Raw genomic sequence first — 16,965 nt, forward strand, 5'->3', positions numbered from 1 at the left:
ATGCTGAAGCCCGTGGGCAAGTGGACAGTGGGAGTGGATCCCCCCAGCCTGGGGGTCACGAGTTGGGGGCAAAGAGCACCAGCAGAAGTTACCAGTTGCTGCAGCCGCTCAGCGTTGGAGTAGAGATGCTTGGGGGTCTCAGCTGGCTGGGGCTGCCCGAAGGGGTCGTCCATGTAGGTGTTGGGGGTCGGCACACGGCGCAGCAGCAGCCCCCTGCAAGGAGGATGTTTTCCCATTATTTCCCACATCCCACGGCGGAGCAGGAGGGCTGGGATGGCCAAAGTCCTTACCCGGCAGCAGGGCGTATGCTCGGCCTGGGGGGCCTGGGCGGGGGGCCGCCAGCCTTCTTCGCCTCCACTCCTCCCCTGGCCTGCAGGGTCTTCAGCCAGGCTTCCCTCTCCTCATCCGAACGGGCCTGGCGCGGGGCAGAGTCCGTGCTCAGCGTGTGTCCCCCGGGAGGGACATGGGGACACCCCAGCGGTCACTCACCTGCAGCAGGGCGAGTTCCCGGCCGCGCTGGGCGATGCGGATACGGAGGTTTTGGGGGGATCCGGCGGCCGCCCCCGGGGACACCTCGCAGCCGTCCAGGCGCAGGGCGCAGACAGGGCGCTGGGCAGCTCCGGGCTCGGGGAACATGCGCAGGGCTCCGTGCCGCACCGCGCACCACAGGCGCTGCCAGCGCCCGCGCAGCCGCACCGCCAGGAAACCTGCGGGCAGCCCTGTCAGCCCCAGAACGGGGGGCAGGACCCCCTCACCCCATCCCCACGGACCCCCACCTCCTTTGGCATCCTCTCCGGGCCGCGGGCTGCGGGCAGGGCTCTGCCGGGAGCGATCCTCCTCCTCTTCCTCCTTGCCGAGCTGGGATGAGGCAGGATGAGAGTGGGGATGGGGAAAGCCCCATCTCGGTGGGTTTAACCCCCCTGCACCCTGACCCCCTCCCCAAATCAGAGGGACAGCAGGGCGTGGGATTGGGGTGTGTTCCAGACCCTTTCCCGTGCCTGGGCTTCCCGGGGGACAAGCTCACCCTGCTGAGCCTCGAGGAGGGTGACGCGGGGACGCTGAGCGCTGCCAGCCCGCTCGGGGCATCGCTGCTGACCTCCTCGATCACCTGCCGGGGCAAACGGGCAGCGCTGCACCTCGGGCTCCTGCTCCCCGCCTAAAGAGGCTCCACACACCCTCGGGATGGGAACGGGGACGGACAGGAGCATCCCCAGCACCCCCAGAGCAGGGCTGTCCCCTCATTTCCCCCTGCCCACCCCACTCCTGCCCGGCTGCAACACCTCCAAACCTTCCTCCAGTCCTCAGCCTGCTGCCGGCTCTGGAAGCCGATGACCAGCACCTCTCCTGCCGTCCCTATCACCTTCAGGGCGTGGGGCATCTTCTTGCCTCGCTTGTCCTTGTAGGTGACGCGGCAGCCGCGCAGGTCCAGCTCCAGCACCGGCTGCAGGTCGGCGGCGCACCTGAAGCACTTGAGGGGCACGGAGGGGTCAGAGGGGCACGGAGGGGTCAGGAGGGCACAGAAACCCTCTCCCACCCTCCATCCCTTCATCCATCCTCCTCCGCAGCCCCTCACCAGCAGCACGTGCTCCCGGACGATGAAGAGCTGCTTCGCCCACTGCCCGAGCCAGCGCTTCCTCCACAGGAAGCCGCAGAGCTGCGCCTCGGGCCGCCCGGGGGGCTCGGGCTCGGCGTTGGTGGCCGCTGGCCAGCGCAGGTAGTGGGCACGGTCTGTCACCCCCTCCTCCTCCTCCTCGTCCTCCTCCTCCTCCTCTCCGTACGACTCGTAGTGGCTGCTGTCGCTGTCACCTCCGCCTGGGAGCCGGGATGGGGTCAGGGCTGGGGGAGCGCGGGGGTGCTGAGGAGGGGGCGCGGGGGGAACCTCACCGGTTCTGCCACTGCCGGGGGGTTCGGCGTCTTCGTAGGAGTCGTCGGCCAGGGGGACAGCCGGGGGGGTAGACAGGGGGACAGCCGGCACGGTGTTCTGGGGGGACAAGGGGTGCTCCAGAGGTGCTGCCCCCCTGGGGCAACCTCGCAGGGCCTCCGAGGCACTCTGAGGCATTCCCTGGCATTCCCGGGCGCCTCTCCCACCCCCCGTGCCGCTGCCTGAGCCCCCAGAGCCCCCCGCCCCTCCGCTGCCCCCTCACCCCTCCGTGCAGGCTCAGGGCGCTGCCCGGGCGGCACTCGCAGCCTCTGCCTCCTGCTGCATCGGCCCTCCTGGATCCTGGGGGGAAAAGCAGGACTGGAAGCTGCGCCGGGGCGCTGAGGGGTCCGGGACCCCCCAACCCACGCTTGGAGGGGAGATGGGGGGTGGTGGGAGCGTGGGACTCACCCGGGCTGGTCCGGCCCGGCGGGGTCCCCGGGGAGGGCGAGAGGCAGCGCATGATCATGTACTCTGCATCCTCTGCTGCGGGGGCAGCGCCGGGTCACAGCCCCGCTCCCCGGCCCTGCCCCGCTGCCCACCGGACACCCGCCGGGGGCTGCCCGCCGCCCCCAGCCCCGCACTCACACGGGGGGCTCTGCAGCCGGGACAGCAGGTCCGACACCGATCTTTTCTTGGCCCGAGCTGTGGCGCTGAGGCTTTCCCGGTCCAGGATGAGCAGGAAGGACCGCAGGTCCGACAGCAGCTTGTCCAGGTCTGCGGGGGACAGGGACGTGCCACCGCACCCTCCCGAGGATGCTGAGGGCAGGGTCCCCATCCCTGGAGGGCTGGGGTGTCCCCAATGCCATGGCGGGTTACGTGTCCCGTGTCACCAGCCGTGCCCTGCTGCGGCACCTGCCCCAGCTCGGCACAATCCGGCCATTGACGGGCCGGGGGAGGATGAGGAGGGGGCCCGGGGACCTGCGGGGATGAAGGCTCCTCTGTGTGCGCTCACAGAGCCGGTTTGTTCCCGGCTGGACCGGGGGAGCCATGGCCGGGGGCTGCGTGGTGCTGCTCCTCCACGTGCGGAGGAAGAGGAGGAAGAGGAGGAAGAGGAGGAAGAGGAGGAAGAGGAGGAAGAGGAGGAAGAGGAGGAAGAGGAGGAAGAGGAGGCCTGGCAGCCTGGAGCAGCTGATGAAGGCTGAAATGCTGAACGTTCCCCCAGCGCCCCTCCGAGGGCAGCGACAGCGGTGGTGGCCCAGCACTGCCACCCCGGGGAGGACAGAGGGGGACAAGGAGCTGCTTTGTGACTGGAGCAGGGACAGTGGGAGACCCGGGACAGCCTCCACCCCCTGGCCCCCCGAGGTGGGAGAGGCTACGGGCACGAGGAGAGGGTCCCTCTGTCCCCCGTGGTGGCAGTTTGGGCTCCATGCAGGTGTTTCCTGCACTGAGGGAGCGTGTGGCAGGGCAGGACCAGGAGCACCCCCAGTCTGTCCCCTGTCCCCACTCCCGCAGAGTCCCCTCACCCTGAGCACCTCCAGCTGCCACCACAGGAGTGGGCAGATGTCCCTCAGCTCGCGGGGGTCACTGCCCGGCTGTCCCCAGGCTCCTTCCTGCATTTCCTGCATTGCATCTGGAATTGGTTTGCACAGCCCTGCTCGGGGCTCTGCTGGGATCAAACATTCCAGAGGCACTGCAGGAACCCCCCTGGTCTGGCTGTGCCAGCTGTCCCCACACCCTCCTGACCCCTCCTCGAGTCCCCCTGCCACCTCCCGGCTGCAAAGGGACAGCCTCAGCCAGGCCACCACCAGCCGGGACGCTCCCAGGTGACCCCGACACCCCACATCCCCGAATCCCGCATTTCTCTGGGTTAACAGGGGTGCAGTGCACCCCAAAAAGGCGGCAGCCCCCCTGGGAGGTGAGGGCAGCAGGAGGAAGGAGCCCCCCAGTCCCACGTGTGTCCCAGAGGTGGGGGTGAAGCCTTCCCCCCCCGGAGGTGCTGGCACGGGGGTCCCCTGTCCCCTCCGCGGTGTCCCCCGACGGGGAGCACACACCCTGCCCGGGGGGAGAGGAAACATCTGGCAGCGCAGTCGGGCTGAGCAACGCCGGAGCTGGGCCCAAACATCTGGATTTCCCTGGAAACCGGGCCAGGGAAGGGGGGGAGCAGCTCCCTGCGGGAAAAGCGGGGTGGCTGGGGCAGCGGCCGGCTGGAGGGACCTGCGGGCGGTGTGGGGGACACCAGGACTGTCCCCCCTGCCCAGTGGGCCTGGCCCTTCCCCTCCCTCCCTCTCTCCTCTCCCCCGCCCAGGCCGAATTCCTCGGCAATGACATCTCCGTCCACTCACCCCTTTGCCCTCGCTGCAGCCCCCCCGCGCTCCCCCCGGCCGCGATGCCCTCGGTGGGGCAGGGATCCGTGCCCAGCGGTGCCCAGCGGTGCCCAGCGGTGCCCGCAGCCGGTGGAGGGCTGGCAGAAGCTGCCCTCAGCCCTGGCCCGCTGCCCGCTGCCTGCCGCCGTGCCAAGGGAAAGCGGCCGGGATGGAAAACATCTGCCTCGGGCTCCGGGGCGGGAGAAAAACGCCCCCCAAACACACACACGGCGTCTCCTAGCAAAGCTCCCAGCTCCCGCGGGATTTGTCCCAGCACGGGGACATCCTCATCCTCATCCTGGTGGCATCCGCGTCCCCAGCCTCGCGGGAGGAGGAGGAGGAGGAGGAGGAAGGACGGGGCGGCCCGAGGGATGCCATGGGAACGCGCGGTTCCCGGGTGATGCCAGCCCGGGAAGGGATTTGGGGTTGGCACCTCCGCCCCGCGTCCACGCGGGGTTTTCTCCGGGCCGTGAGGCGTCCGCGGGGTGCGGGGGGTGGCGGCGGTGACCCCCGCGGGACCCCGGGGGTGGCTCTGGCCCAGCGCGGGATGACTCAGAGAGGCTGCAGGGAGCTGCTCCCGGCCACAGCGTGACTCGTCATGTGCGGAGGCTCCAGGCCACGGCTCCAGGGTGGGGACGCCACCCCCTCCGGCTGCTGCACCCCCAAAGTGCCCCTGGAAGAGGCGCTGGCCTCCCCCAGCCTGCCGTGGGTCGCGGGGGACACCCTGTCCCTCCTCGTCCCCTCCCGTCCATCCCTTCCTTCCCCTCCAGCTCCACCCTGCAGCCCCCCGCGCCTCCCACCGCCCCCTTCTCCCTTTTTTCACCCTCTCCTGCTTCCCCCGCTCCCCTTTTCCCTCCCTCGGGCTCCCCCCGCCCGGCTGCACCCCACGCAGCGCCCCCCGCACGCCGAACCCTCTTTCCCCCCTCTTTTTGGGGTTGTCCCCCCCTTCCCAGCCTCGCATCCCTCTGGATCCCCCGTACCTCGCTGCCGGGACATGGTGCGGGAGCGCTCACATCGTGCTGGGATCGGGATCGGGATCGGGATGGGAATTGGGATCGGGATTGGGATCGGGACCCGGGCAGCGCTGTCCCGGTCCGGCTCGGCTCGCACACGCCCTGCGGGCCCCCAGCACAGCCCGGCCGGGGCGGGAGGAAGGCGGGGAAGGACTCCGCATCCTCCTCGGAGCACCACCGCCATCTGCAGGGACGCGGGCTCGGGGACGCGGCGGGGGTCCGGGGGGATTTGGGGGGATTTGGGGCGCAGGGGAAGCAAAGCAGCGGAGGCGGGCTGGATAAAGCCATTTCACCTTTAATTGTAAGCAAAAAATCACTCTCACGCGGATTCTCCGACACCAGCAAATAAAATAAACTCTAACAAAAACAGAGAAAGTGAATCACTGTAGTCCAGTCCGAAAACAACCCATATTTATATATATATTTATAGATATGTCGTTTGTAGCAGTGAAAGGCAAGTATGGGCCAGTGAATTCCCGATAAATTACATTCTTTACATCCCAACAAGGTCTAGCGGCTGGAAAAGTGGCTGGAAACAGAAACCGGGGAGCGTGGGGGGGCCGGGGGGTGCGGGGACAGAGGGGTCCTGCCCAAAACGTGTGCCCGGGGAGGGGACGGGGGGTGACAAGGGAAGGTGCTGCCCGGTGCCGAGCCCTGCCTGCGCGGCCGGGAGGGGCCGGGGGCACTGCCCAGCCCCGGCGGTGCCCATCGCGCCGTGCCCAGCTCCCACCCATCGCCCCAGCTCATCAGCCCACTTCGACATCAACACCCCAGCGCCCTCCTGGACCCCCCAAATCATCGCCCCGGTGCCCTCCTGTACCCTCCCAGTGCATCCCTCCCGCCCCTCCTGCACCCCCCAGCGCATCCCCACGCATCCAATGCACCAGGAGCTGCCCCACCGGGACACCCCCACCCCAAATCTGCCCTCCGGGTGCTCCCCCCGCCCCGCAGCCCAGCCCTGCCCCCCGCCAGCCCGGAGCCGGGGGGTTTGGCAGTGTCCTTGGGGTCCTCGCTGCAGCGCCTGGCACAGCGGGGACCAGGGGGATAAATGTGGGGGGCTGCAGGGTGGGATTCGGGCCTGGCTTTGCCGGGAGAACGTCGGTCTGGCAGTGTCGCCCCCCAGGCTCGTCCCAAGCCTCAGGGTGGGGGACAGGGGCACCTCGGGGGGCACGCCGGGGAGGAGGGGACAACCCCACTGTCCCCCCAGCGGTGCTCCCGGCCGGCCGAAAGCAGAGCCAGGCGCTGCCCCTCCAGCATCCCCGGCGGGAAAAGGGGGGCGCAGAGCCCGGAGACCCCCCAGACCTCCCCTCCCGGCTGAACCGTGCCTGCTGCGGGGCAGGGGCTGCCCAGCCCCCTCACCCCACGGCCAGGCAGGTTCGAGACCCCCCAGCCCCTTTTCCTGCGGGAGGAGCGAGGCGGGGGGGGGCAGATCTGGGGGGCTGGGGGTGCGGGGAAGGGGGGGACCCCAGTAAAAACCGGCTGAGAGCCCTAAAGCGGTTACACGGCGCGACACGGACTGAGCTGGGGCCCGGGGAGGGCTCAGAAGAGGAAGGCTTTCTTCTTCAGCTCGTTGCGCTTCCACAGGGCCAGCTTGCTGAACTCCTCCGGGGACATCTCAAACACCTTCAGGAAATCCTCGGGGGACAGGTGGCGCTGCGGGGAGGGGACAGAGGGTGGTGACAGGGTGCAGGGACGCCCCCGGAGCCCCCCGAGGCTGGCGCAGCCCCTACCTCCAGCCTGGTCCTGTCCACGCCGGGCGGGAGCTTCACTCGCCCTCGGTTTGTCACCATCAGCATCTCATAGGGGTAGATCTGCAGGGGGGACAGGGGGGTGTGAGACCCTCGGAGAGCCCCCCGGGCCCATCCAGACCCCCCAGCCCCACTCACCTTCTGCTCCAACATGCTGGGCAGGGAGTTCCCTCTGTCCATGCGCCCACGCTGGCCGTTCTGGGGGGACAAAGCCTGAGGTCAGCCCTGCCCTCTCACCCCCCCCAGAGGGCTGCGCTCTCCCTGCCGAGGCTGGGGATGGCAGACCCTCCCTGCCACCTCCAGGGACTGTCCCAGAGGTGGCCCTGGTGTCACCCGCCCTCGTACATCACCCTCTCGCTGGGTCTCCACATCCGCGGCCAGGTGAGGTCTTACCTGCAGGGCTGGAAAAAGAGAGGAGCAGAGCTCAGCCCCGGGGGTCCCTCTGCGCCCCAAAATTCCTGCCCTAGAGGGGATTTTCTAGCCTTTGCTAAACCCAGGCTTGTCCCAATCCCTGGGGACACTCCCACACCTCCCAGGACATCCCCTGGGACACTCCCACATCCCTCAGGACATTCCTGCATCCCCAGGACATCCCCACATCCCCCAGGACACCCCCACAATTCCAGAACACCCCCACATCACCCTAGGACACCCCTGAATCCCCCAAACACCCCCATTCCACACTCTGCTCCTCACCAGGACTGCCCTTCTCGCTCCCTGCCGAGCCGAACTCTGCCGACTGCAGCTGCAGGGGGACAGCGACAGGGGACAGAGTCAGAGGGGTCACCCCAAAGCCCTGAGCGGCGCGGGGGTCACCCTGGCAGTGGGAGGGGGCAGCTGGCAGCCACTTACCCGGGTGAGGGTGCTCCGGCCGGAGGCGGGAAGGGAGGAGCTCTTGGAGCTCGAGTGCAGGGCTGCGGGAGAGGAGAGTGTCAGGGATGGGCAGGGATTGGGACTGGCAGGGATTGGGATGTACAGGCAAGGATTGGGGGGTACAGGTGGGAATTCAGATGTACAGGTAGGAATTGGGAAGTAAAGGAAGGAATTGGGAGATGCAGGCAGGAATTGGGATGTACAGGAATGGACTGGGATGTACAGAAAGGAATTGGGATGTACAGGAAGGGATTGGGAGGTACAGGTGGGAATTGGGATGTACAGGTAGGAATTGGGTACAGGCAGGGATTGGGATGTACAGGGAAGAATTGGGATGTACACCAGGGGCACAGGCAGGATTTGGGATGTACAGGCAGGATTTGGGATGTACAGGCAGGATTTGGGATGCACACAGGGGTACAGGCAGCCAGAGGTGAGGAAGGGAAGGGATCAGAAGCAGGGAGAACAATCCCACTCACACGTGTGGAAGGGTGTCCGGTCAGGCAGCGAGCGAGTTTTTCTCCGGATCGGGAGAGACTTCTCCATCTCCTCCTTCAGGATCATCTTCCCGAGGTTGGAGGTGACCTGGGGACAAGGGACAGGGGCTGGGATCGGTGCCAGCACATCCCCAGCCCCTCACGAGGTGCCACCTGCCCGCCCTGCCCCTGACCTTGCTCAGCTCCTGTTTCTGGAGCTCCCGCAGATTCTTCATCTCCTCCGTCAGATCATCATCCTCCTCCTCTCCTCTCTTGGACGCCATCCGCCTCCTCCACTCCGTCTCTGGGGGAAAAGTGGGGATGTTCCACCCATTGCCAGCCCTTTCCGGGGTCTCCAGGGGGGAAAACCCCGCTGTTCCCACCTACCCACGACGGCCAGGGATGGGGGACAGGGCCAGTAGTCAGTCTCGATCTTGGCAGGCTGGTTGGGATCCGGAGGCTGCGCCGCCGGGAATTTGGAGGATTCGATGATCAAGTCCTCTATGAGATGCTTCCCGTGGTGGGCGCTGGAATGGTGGTCTGGGGGGCACAGCAGGGGTGAGGCAGCATCCCGGGATACCCCAATCCCATGGGACAGACCCTCCACACTCACCTTTCTGCCGGTAGATCGGGGGCTTCTTGTAAATGTTGAGCTCTGTCGTGTCAGTCTCTGCACGGAAAAAGGGATGGGGGCTTGGAATGGGAGATCAAGGATTTGGGAAGAGGATCCAGGATCCTCTGGATGGGTCAAGGTGCCGGTTTGGGGTGCCAGGGGGGCTTTACCGGGTCGGTGGAAGTGCTGGACGCTGCTGCGGGTGGGGGCAGTGCCCTGGCGAGAGGGGGGCAGCGGGGTGCTGGTGGGGGGTCGGCTCTCCAGCCACTCCCGGATGACCTGCGGGAAAATAACGGGATCAGGGATGGGTGAGACCACTCCCCAGTTCAGCATCGCCCCCTCTTTCCCCCAGCGGTGTCAGTACTCACCTCTGGAGACGGAGGAGGAGACATGGATTTGGGAGACAGGGAGCGCTGCAGAAGGCAAGAATTTCATGAATTTTAATCTATTTTTAATGAATTTTAATAATTTTAATAATGTTCGCGAACTGTTCTGAATTATTCTGAATTTTAAGTAATTTTTATGCAGGAATTTTACTCCGGATCTGTCACCCCTCTATCCAGGCAGGATTTTCAGGGAATTCCCCTCACCTCCCGGCTCCGGGGCAGCTCCACGTGCTCCATGAGCGAGTAGGTGAAATGGGGTTCATAGATCATCAGGTCGGGGCGTTCGATGTCCAGGATCGCTTTGTCCTTAGGGATGGCAGCCAGGTCCTTGTAGCCCAGGACCTCGTTGTCCATTTTGGCCTGGAAGGAAGGGAGAACACCTTCATTTGGAGCGCAGAAAGGGAATTTTTGGGATCAGGGAGGGTTCACATCCTCTAGGGGGATGCAGAGGGTTTGGGGAGGCACATCCCGACCCCACGGATGGAGGGATGAGGCGGGAAGGTGGGAATGACTTCTCACCACGATGCTGGAGGGAGATCCAGGAACGCTGGATCCGCGGGAAGAACAGACGCTCCCAGGGGAGGTCAGTGGCTGCTGGATGGAAAAAGGGAGATTTGAGCCCAGGAAGGGCTCAGGGCTGCGGTCAGGGCAAGGCAGGGGGACATCCTTGTGGATCCCAGATTCCTTGGCGATGGGGGATTTCTGGGGGTCACTGAGGGAGGTGACAGTGGCCTGGCCAAGGACGCGCTGCCACTAGATGGTGCTGCCAGGCTGGGCTGGAGGAGGAGGAGGAAGGCAAGGCCCTGCTGACAGCATCCCACACTGCCCACGTCCTTGGCCATCAACCCCTTCCCTGGGCCACCAGCCCCGGAGTGCCTTCCCTGCCTGCAGGGCTCCCCTACCTGCACCCCAACACCATTCCCGCACCTCCAAAACCATTTCCTGCACCCCCAGCACCCTGTTCTAGACCCCAGAACCTTCCCGAACCCCCAGGACCCTGCCCTGGACCCCCAGGACCTTTCCCTGGACCCCCAGGACCCTCCCCATGCCCCCCTTACCTTCTGCAGTCTTTCCATTCAGCTGTGGGCTGGCGAGGTTGGGTCAGTCACAGGGTCCTGTGGGGACAATGTGGGGCTCAGGCACTGCCAGGGTGGGCACAGAGCACCCCTGGGGTGGGGGACACATCTCCCACCCCCCTCCTGCCACGGGGCTGAGCCCCTCTCCCCCCCAAAGTGGCACGGGGCTGGCATGTCCCCAGTGCCAAATACCGCCGTGCTGGCAGCGGGACAGGCCTGCCAGGGGGTGCCACTGTCCCCCGGTGAGGGGACAGGCGTGGGACATGGCGCTCACCGCTGCCTCTGTGGCTCCACATCCCTCTGGGCGCTGACAGCGGGCTGGGGCTCTGCGGTTCCCTCTGCAAGGGACAGGAGAGAGGCGCCGCTGACTCGCGGGGTGACGGAGCTCCCCCTTGTCCCCGCGCTGTCCCCGCGGCCCCCCGTGCCTGCTGCCTGTCCCCTGCCCGTGCCGTCCGCCGGCGCCGCTGCCCGGTGGCTGCTGACGGTGCTGGCAAGCGGAGCAGCGGCAGTGACGCCCTTTTGTCCCGCGGCCTCCAGAAGGCTCCAGCGGCGGCGGAACGGGCGGTGCTGCCTCAGCCCCCCGCAGACCCCGGGCCTCGGGCCTGCCGCGCTCTAAACCCACAATGCCGCACACAAAGGGGAAAATTCCCCATTCTCCTCAAAACTTCTCCTTTCAGAGGGGAGGCAGCTGGGGAAACTCGTGCGAGGCGGGCGGTGACAGCGACAGCAGCGCGGGGACATCCGGCCCTGAACCCCAACCCTGCAGCCTGGCGCGGGGTGAGGGGGTGGCACCGCCTTTGGGGACCCCAACGCCGCTGTCCCCCAGCCCCACGGCTCCCAGGAAGGGCAGAGCAAATATCCTGCGGGATGCAGAGATGGAGCAGGAGCAGATCTGAGAAATCCGGGAGCATCCTTTGGCTGCGAGCATGGAGCGAGCCGGGATGATGGAGCTCTGCCGGCAGCTCCATCTCCCCTCCCCTGAGACCCCCCGACACAAACAACCCCCAGATTTGTCACGGAAAGGGGGCTTGAACCGGCTGAACCCCACCCGCGGCATCTCCCAGCCCTCCCAAGGGATGCAGGAGCGCTGGGATGGGCACCGAGCGCGGCACAAGGCGGGCATTGTCCGGGCGGGCACATCCATGAGCTCACACTTTCCAGCCGCGGGGCCAGCGTTGCCCCCCGCCCCCGGCCGCGCTCCAGGGCGCTCGGGACACCGGCGGGGCCGCGGTGGCAGCGAGCAGATGGATGCGATGGCGGAGAACGGGAGCGGAGGAAGCGGCGGGAGGGTGGGTGTGGGGATGTCGGGGGAGGAAAACAAACCCGAGGCAGGGGTGCGGAGAGACGCCACAAAACTGGCGAGGGGTGCCAGGGCCGCACAAGCACCTCGGTCACGGTCCCGCCCCTCCCCGCGCTCTGGGGGACGCGGGGACAGCTTATCTGGCGCAGGCAGGGAGCCACCGCCCCGTGGCAGCGCCGCGTTCCCCATGGCAACCTCCAATCTCCCCGTGGATCCGCTGCCAGGTCCCCCGCGTGTCCCGAGATAAGGGCGACTCGGCGTGTTTGGGATTTTGCTGGCCGGGAGGGCGAGGGGGAGCGGGGACAGGAGGGGGGACACGCACCGTGTCCCCCTGGCAGGGCGGTGCTGAGGGAGCGCGGGAGAGGGGAAGGAAAAGAGCTGGGCAGGGAGCGTGGAAAAAGGGAGATTGATGGAGGAAGGATGGAAGGATGGATGGACGGACAGACAGGACGCGTGCCGGCGGGGCTCACCGGGATGGAGGGGTGCTGTTTCCCCTCCCCGGGCGGGGGGGCCGCGGCCAGGGCTGTGCTGCCGCGGGAAGAGGCCGGTTCCCTTTTCCCCACCCCGAGGAAATCCGGATTTGACTTTTCGCAGCCGCCAAAGCCATCAGTGCCCGGCCCCGGGCCAGGGGCCAGGCCGTGAGAACCCCCCCGCCACCCGGGGGGAGCGGCTTGGGACCCCCAGCCTTGCTCCCGTCACCCTCCTGCTCATCCTCACTTCCCTCCCGTGCCGCAGAGCGGGACACGAGCACCCCGATTGTCCCGCGGCTGTCGCGGCTCCCAGCCAAGCAGCGACAGGGGGGGACACGCGGGGTCACAAGTTCCCTGAACAGACGGTTCCCGCCAGCCCTGGGAACGATGTCCTGTGCTTCCCAGCCCAGCCCAGGCCTCCTCCTCCTGCTGCTGCTGCTGCTGCTCCTCCTCCTCCTCCTCCCACCACAACCTTCAAACAACCACAGCGCAGGCGAGGCCCGGAGCATCCTCCCCGCTCACCGGGCAAACCGAGGCACCTCCACACGCGGGGCCCCACCGGCAACTTGATCGCGACAGCGACCAGCCGCGGGCAGCACGTGGGTCCCCGACCCGCGGCTCGCCGGTGTCCGGTTCCTCCTTTGTCCTGTTTCTCCCTTTCCCATCCCCTCCGGAGCATCTCCCGGCGGCGGCAGCGACCCCGCGCCTATCGACAGCCATCGCTTCCGAGCCGCTGCACCCTGCCCAGGGACCTCGGTGGCCTTGAAAGCCACCAGCTGCCAGCGCCCGGCCGCGGGGCTTTTTCCATGGCCGGGATGGAGGGTGCATCCAGCCGCGGGCGCGGGGATGCTGCGTGCCTCAGTTTCCCCGGAGGGATGGTGCGTGGGGGGAGCAGCAGCAACCCGCCCACCCCATCCCGGAGCGGATGGAGATGGAGGAGGCATTTCCACCTCCTCGGTTCCTCCCATCCGCGCGATCTGCGCCAACCCAGCTGTCCCCGCCAGCAGGCTCCGAGCCCCGCAGGGTTAGAGGGGGGATAGGCGGCCTGAACCCCCAAACTGCCGGCACTGGGGGGTCCGTGCTCAGCCCCCCTGCCCCGATGGCCACGCCGCAGCCCGCTTTGGGCCGCGCCTCACGTGGCTCGTAATCTGGGATTAAAGTGGGATTAGCCTGCTCATCCCGCACGCGGAGGGACCCGCTGGGGGTGTGTGCGGAGGCCGCGCCCGCCGGGGCTCCCGCTGGGGGTCTCGGGGTGCCCCCGGACCCCCAAAACCCCCCCGGCTCTGCCAGGCCTGGGATCAGCCCCATGGGATGCCCAGCATTGGGCATCTCGGTGTGGGGTGGCCCGGGCATCCCACATGGGGACATGGGGACACCGCGGTGGGGCACCCACCTGGCAGGACAGCGGGGATGTGCCCGGGGGGTCCCGAGCTGGCAGCTGGTGGCCCAGGGTTTCCTGGAATTAGCCCAGCCTGGCCACCCACCCTGCACGCCCACAGCCCAGAGCTGAGCCCACCCGGAGATGGCTCCATCCATAGCCCAGAGCTGGGGGGCCGCGCTTTGTACCCCAAATTCCCCACCATGAATCGTCCCCAGATGCTCCATGGCGCTGGGGTGACAGGAATTTGGCCACTCCGTGCTTTGCCAGGGGGGTTGGATGTGACCAGGAGGAGCTGGGGATGCTCCAAAATCCTGTTTGCTCAGCAAATCCGCGACCACCACGCCGGGGAGCATCAAACCCCTTCCCGGGGGGTGGGATTGGGGTTCCCCCCCAGCCACAGCGCAGAGACCCCACAAACTCACTCCTCAAATGGAGCTGGCAATGGCTGAGCTGTCCCGGCCTCCCCCCTTGGGATCCGCCGTGCCCATGGCAATGTCCCCAGGGAAGGGGGACAGGGGTGGCCTGGAGGTGCTGGCAGCGCTGTGGTGCCGCGGGGGTGACTCGGGGAGGGGTCAGCGATGTGTCCCCCCCGCGGGTCCCCGCCCTTCCTGTCCCCGCGGGGCCCAGCAAGGACAGCAGCGCCTGGCTGGGGACAAGGTGGGCGACAAGACGTGGGGCCCCCCCGAGTCCCCCCAGCTCCCCCCGGCAGCGGCGGCTAGGCGGGGAACAGGGAGCGGCGGCACCGAAAAGCGACGGCAAAGCAAGGAGCGACCGCCACCGACCGTCCCCCCCGCGCCCCGCGGCGGCCTGGCCCCAGCCGTGTCCCCAACCCTGTCCCCAGCCGTGTCCCCAGCCGTGTCCCCAGCCCTGTCCCCAACCCTGTCCCCAGCCGTGTCCCCCAGCCGCGTCCCCTCCGCGCCGCGCGGCCGCTCACTCACCTAAGCGCGGCGACACCGCATCCCTCCGGCCGCGGGGGGCTGCAGGGGGATGCGCTGGGCTCGCTCAGCTCGCCCGGCCGCCGAGTCGCGCGTGGGCTAGCGGGGCTGCGGCGCATCCGCGAGCGTGACAGCGGGGCGCGGGCGGGCGAGCGGGCCGGCGAACGGGCGAGCGGGCGAGCCTATCTGCCCCCGCCAGCCCCGCCGCCCGCCGCCCGATAACCGCGGCTGGGAGGGCGTGCGGGGGAGGCTGCGTGGGAGGCTGCGTGGAGCGGGGGGTGGGAGGCTGGGTGGGAGGGTGGAGGAGTGCGCGGCTGCCCGGGGGGGTGGCAGAGTGGGTGCCGCTCGCCTGTCCCCACCTCGCTGCTGGCTCAGTCCGTTTCCCAACAAGAGGAGAATTAGCCGGCATCATGACGAAGCAGTATTGGCTGCCGCTCCTGCCGCTTCCCCGGCACAAAGAGGGAGGCAAGCGGCACGAAGCGGGCCTGCCCCGCTGCCAAGGCCGCCCGGGACCCCCGGAACCCCCCAGCCCCCGCTGCGAGCCGGGCGCGGCAGCCCCCGCAGCCCCTCGCCGGGATTTTGGCACCTCCGGCCTCTCTCGGGGGGGAACTGAGCACCTCACGGGGCTGCGGCAGGGTGGGGTTAGGGGGGGAATGGCACCTCCCGCCCAGCCCGACCCCCAGGCTGGGTTTGGGGGTGCTGCACCCACCCCTCGCTGCCCTGGGAGGGGAAATTCAGCGGGAATTTCCATCCGCGGGACCGGCGGAGCCCATGAGGGCTGGGAATCTGCCAAAATCGAGCCCTGCGCTCTGGCAGGGAGAACTGATGCCCCCCGCACCCCAAGCCCCCCACGTCCTGGGGGTCGCTGTCCACCCCTGCCCGTGGGAAAAGCCCTCAGGGCTGGGCAGGGCGGGGAGGCTGCGGCCACCTCCATCGCTCCGGAGCCGCTCGGAGCGCCATCCCGGCATCCGGCACGGGAGCGCTGCCGCGGCCGGACCCCGCCGGGGGCGGCGGGGCTGCGTTGGTGCCGCAGCGCTGGGATCCGGAGTCTATTCCCGGCGCTGTGTGGGAGAGCTGCCTGGTGACAGCAGCTCCCTTTCTGGGTCTCCTCCTCGCTGCTTCTGCTTTTTGCTGCCTCAGTTTCCCCCTCCCCCGGCTCAGCGAAGGGCTGCTGGGCCCCCTTGGATGCACATCTGGGGGGGCTGCCCACCGAGGGATGCACATCTGGGGGGATGGACACCCGGGGATGCACATCTAGGGGGATGCACACCCGGGGGGAGGCACGGGGAAGGACACCCGCGGTGCACATCTGTCAGGAAACACCCCCAGGGATGCACATCTGGGGGGATACACGCCCAGCGGTGCACATCTGGGGGGACACAGCCCCCAGGGGACGCACACACGTGTCCTTCGGTGCCAGGGCTAGCCTGGCTCGCTGGGCCGCGAGCATCCCGGCCTCGGCTCCGCGCTGCCGCCGTCCCCCCGCGCCGAGGGGGCTCCGCCGGCCCCAGCCGCCCCCCGGGGCCGTGCCCATGAATAATCGAGGCTCCGGCCGCCTCCCCCCCGCCACTAACCCAGTTTCTCAAGCATGAAGACGATCGCAGCGGCTCCTCGGCGGCTGCCACCTGCGCCCGGGGGCTGCTCGGGCTCCTGACCCGGCCGTGGCACCCGCCCTGGCACTGCCGCCCTGCCCAGCAGCCCGGAGCGCCCACGGGGCCGGCGGGAGGAGCTCGGGACGCGCCGATCCTGCTCCAACCCGCACCGCGCAGCGCCTCATGCACCCACCCAAAGCTAGCCCGGCCACGCTCGCTCCATCCCCGCTCGGTCACCCCTCGTCCCGGCGGTGCCCCTCAGAGCCGGGCGGGTGCCCGGGGGGTGTCGGGGCAGGGGGAGCAGGCCCTACCTTCACGGGAGCCCATGGCCCGCCGCAGGCAGGGCTGCCTGTCCGCCGGGAGCCATCCCCGCGCCGAGCATCCCCTCCCCTGCGCCGCACGCACGTTGCCACAGCGACCGCCTCCCGCCGCAGCCGCCGGGATGGAGCGCGGAGGATGTGCAGGAGCAGCCCTCGGGCTCGCCGGGAGGTGGAGGGTGGGCTGGAGCAGCCCCCGGGCTCAGCGAGGGATGGAGGGGGTGGAGGAGCATCCTTTGGCTTCGGTGAGGGATGGAGGGTGGGCAGGAGGATCCTTCAGCCTCTGGAAGACATAGAAGGTGTGCAGGAGAATTCTTCAGCCTCTGTAAGACATGGAGGGGGTTCAGGAGGATCCCTCAGCCTCACCGAGGGATGGAGGATGTGCAGGACAATCCTCTGGATTTAGTGAGGGATGGAGGATGTGCAGCAGCATCCTCTGGCCTTGCCAAGAGATGGAGGATGTGCAGGAGAACCCTTCAGATTCAGTGAGGGATGGAGGATGTGCAGGAGCATCCTCTGGCCTTGCCAAGAGATGGAGGATGTGCAGGAGAATCCCTTGGC

At 68.0% G+C, this 16,965-nt stretch overlaps 2 protein-coding genes across 12 annotated transcripts; both read right to left on the reverse strand.

The window, feature by feature from the left end:
• Positions 1 to 10: 10 nt before the first annotated feature.
• Positions 11 to 5,391, reverse strand: LOC146420260 (actin filament-associated protein 1-like 2; the record flags this gene model as incomplete). Its single annotated transcript, XM_085048454.1, has 12 exons — positions 5,205 to 5,391; positions 2,507 to 2,635; positions 2,330 to 2,404; positions 2,145 to 2,221; positions 1,885 to 1,981; positions 1,574 to 1,812; positions 1,289 to 1,468; positions 1,025 to 1,108; positions 777 to 858; positions 490 to 707; positions 291 to 415; positions 11 to 213 (listed from the first exon to the last, which is right to left on the reverse strand). Coding segments are annotated over exons 1-12 (1,525 nt in total), but the record flags the coding sequence as incomplete, so codon positions are not given.
• Positions 5,392 to 5,516: 125 nt separating this feature from the next.
• Positions 5,517 to 16,552, reverse strand: LOC146420261 (dematin-like). Of its 11 annotated transcripts, none has more exons than XM_085048461.1 (17): positions 16,399 to 16,552; positions 10,684 to 10,747; positions 10,392 to 10,448; positions 9,853 to 9,924; positions 9,538 to 9,693; positions 9,316 to 9,360; positions 9,118 to 9,226; positions 8,948 to 9,004; positions 8,722 to 8,874; positions 8,529 to 8,638; positions 8,338 to 8,443; positions 7,838 to 7,899; positions 7,682 to 7,730; positions 7,331 to 7,386; positions 7,124 to 7,183; positions 6,968 to 7,048; positions 5,517 to 6,890 (listed from the first exon to the last, which is right to left on the reverse strand). In XM_085048461.1, exons 3-17 carry the CDS (start codon positions 10,407 to 10,409, stop codon positions 6,777 to 6,779), a joined length of 1,248 nt encoding a protein of 415 aa, XP_084904587.1. In that variant the 5' UTR covers positions 10,410 to 10,448; positions 10,684 to 10,747; positions 16,399 to 16,552; the 3' UTR covers positions 5,517 to 6,776. The 11 variants fall into 11 exon arrangements, 10 of the variants coding, with proteins under 10 accessions (XP_084904587.1, XP_084904581.1, XP_084904589.1 ...); XM_085048455.1 differs by having other exon boundaries at positions 9,853 to 9,927; positions 16,399 to 16,551; XM_085048463.1 differs by lacking the exon at positions 16,399 to 16,552 and adding an exon at positions 14,855 to 14,878.
• Between the last annotated feature and the right edge of the window lie 413 nt (positions 16,553 to 16,965).

The sequence above is a fragment of the Lichenostomus cassidix genome, unplaced genomic scaffold (genome assembly GCF_008360975.1).
Source record: "Lichenostomus cassidix isolate B80296 unplaced genomic scaffold, HeHo_3.0 HiC_scaffold_829, whole genome shotgun sequence".
NCBI classification, from domain to species: Eukaryota; Metazoa; Chordata; class Aves; order Passeriformes; family Meliphagidae; genus Lichenostomus; species Lichenostomus cassidix.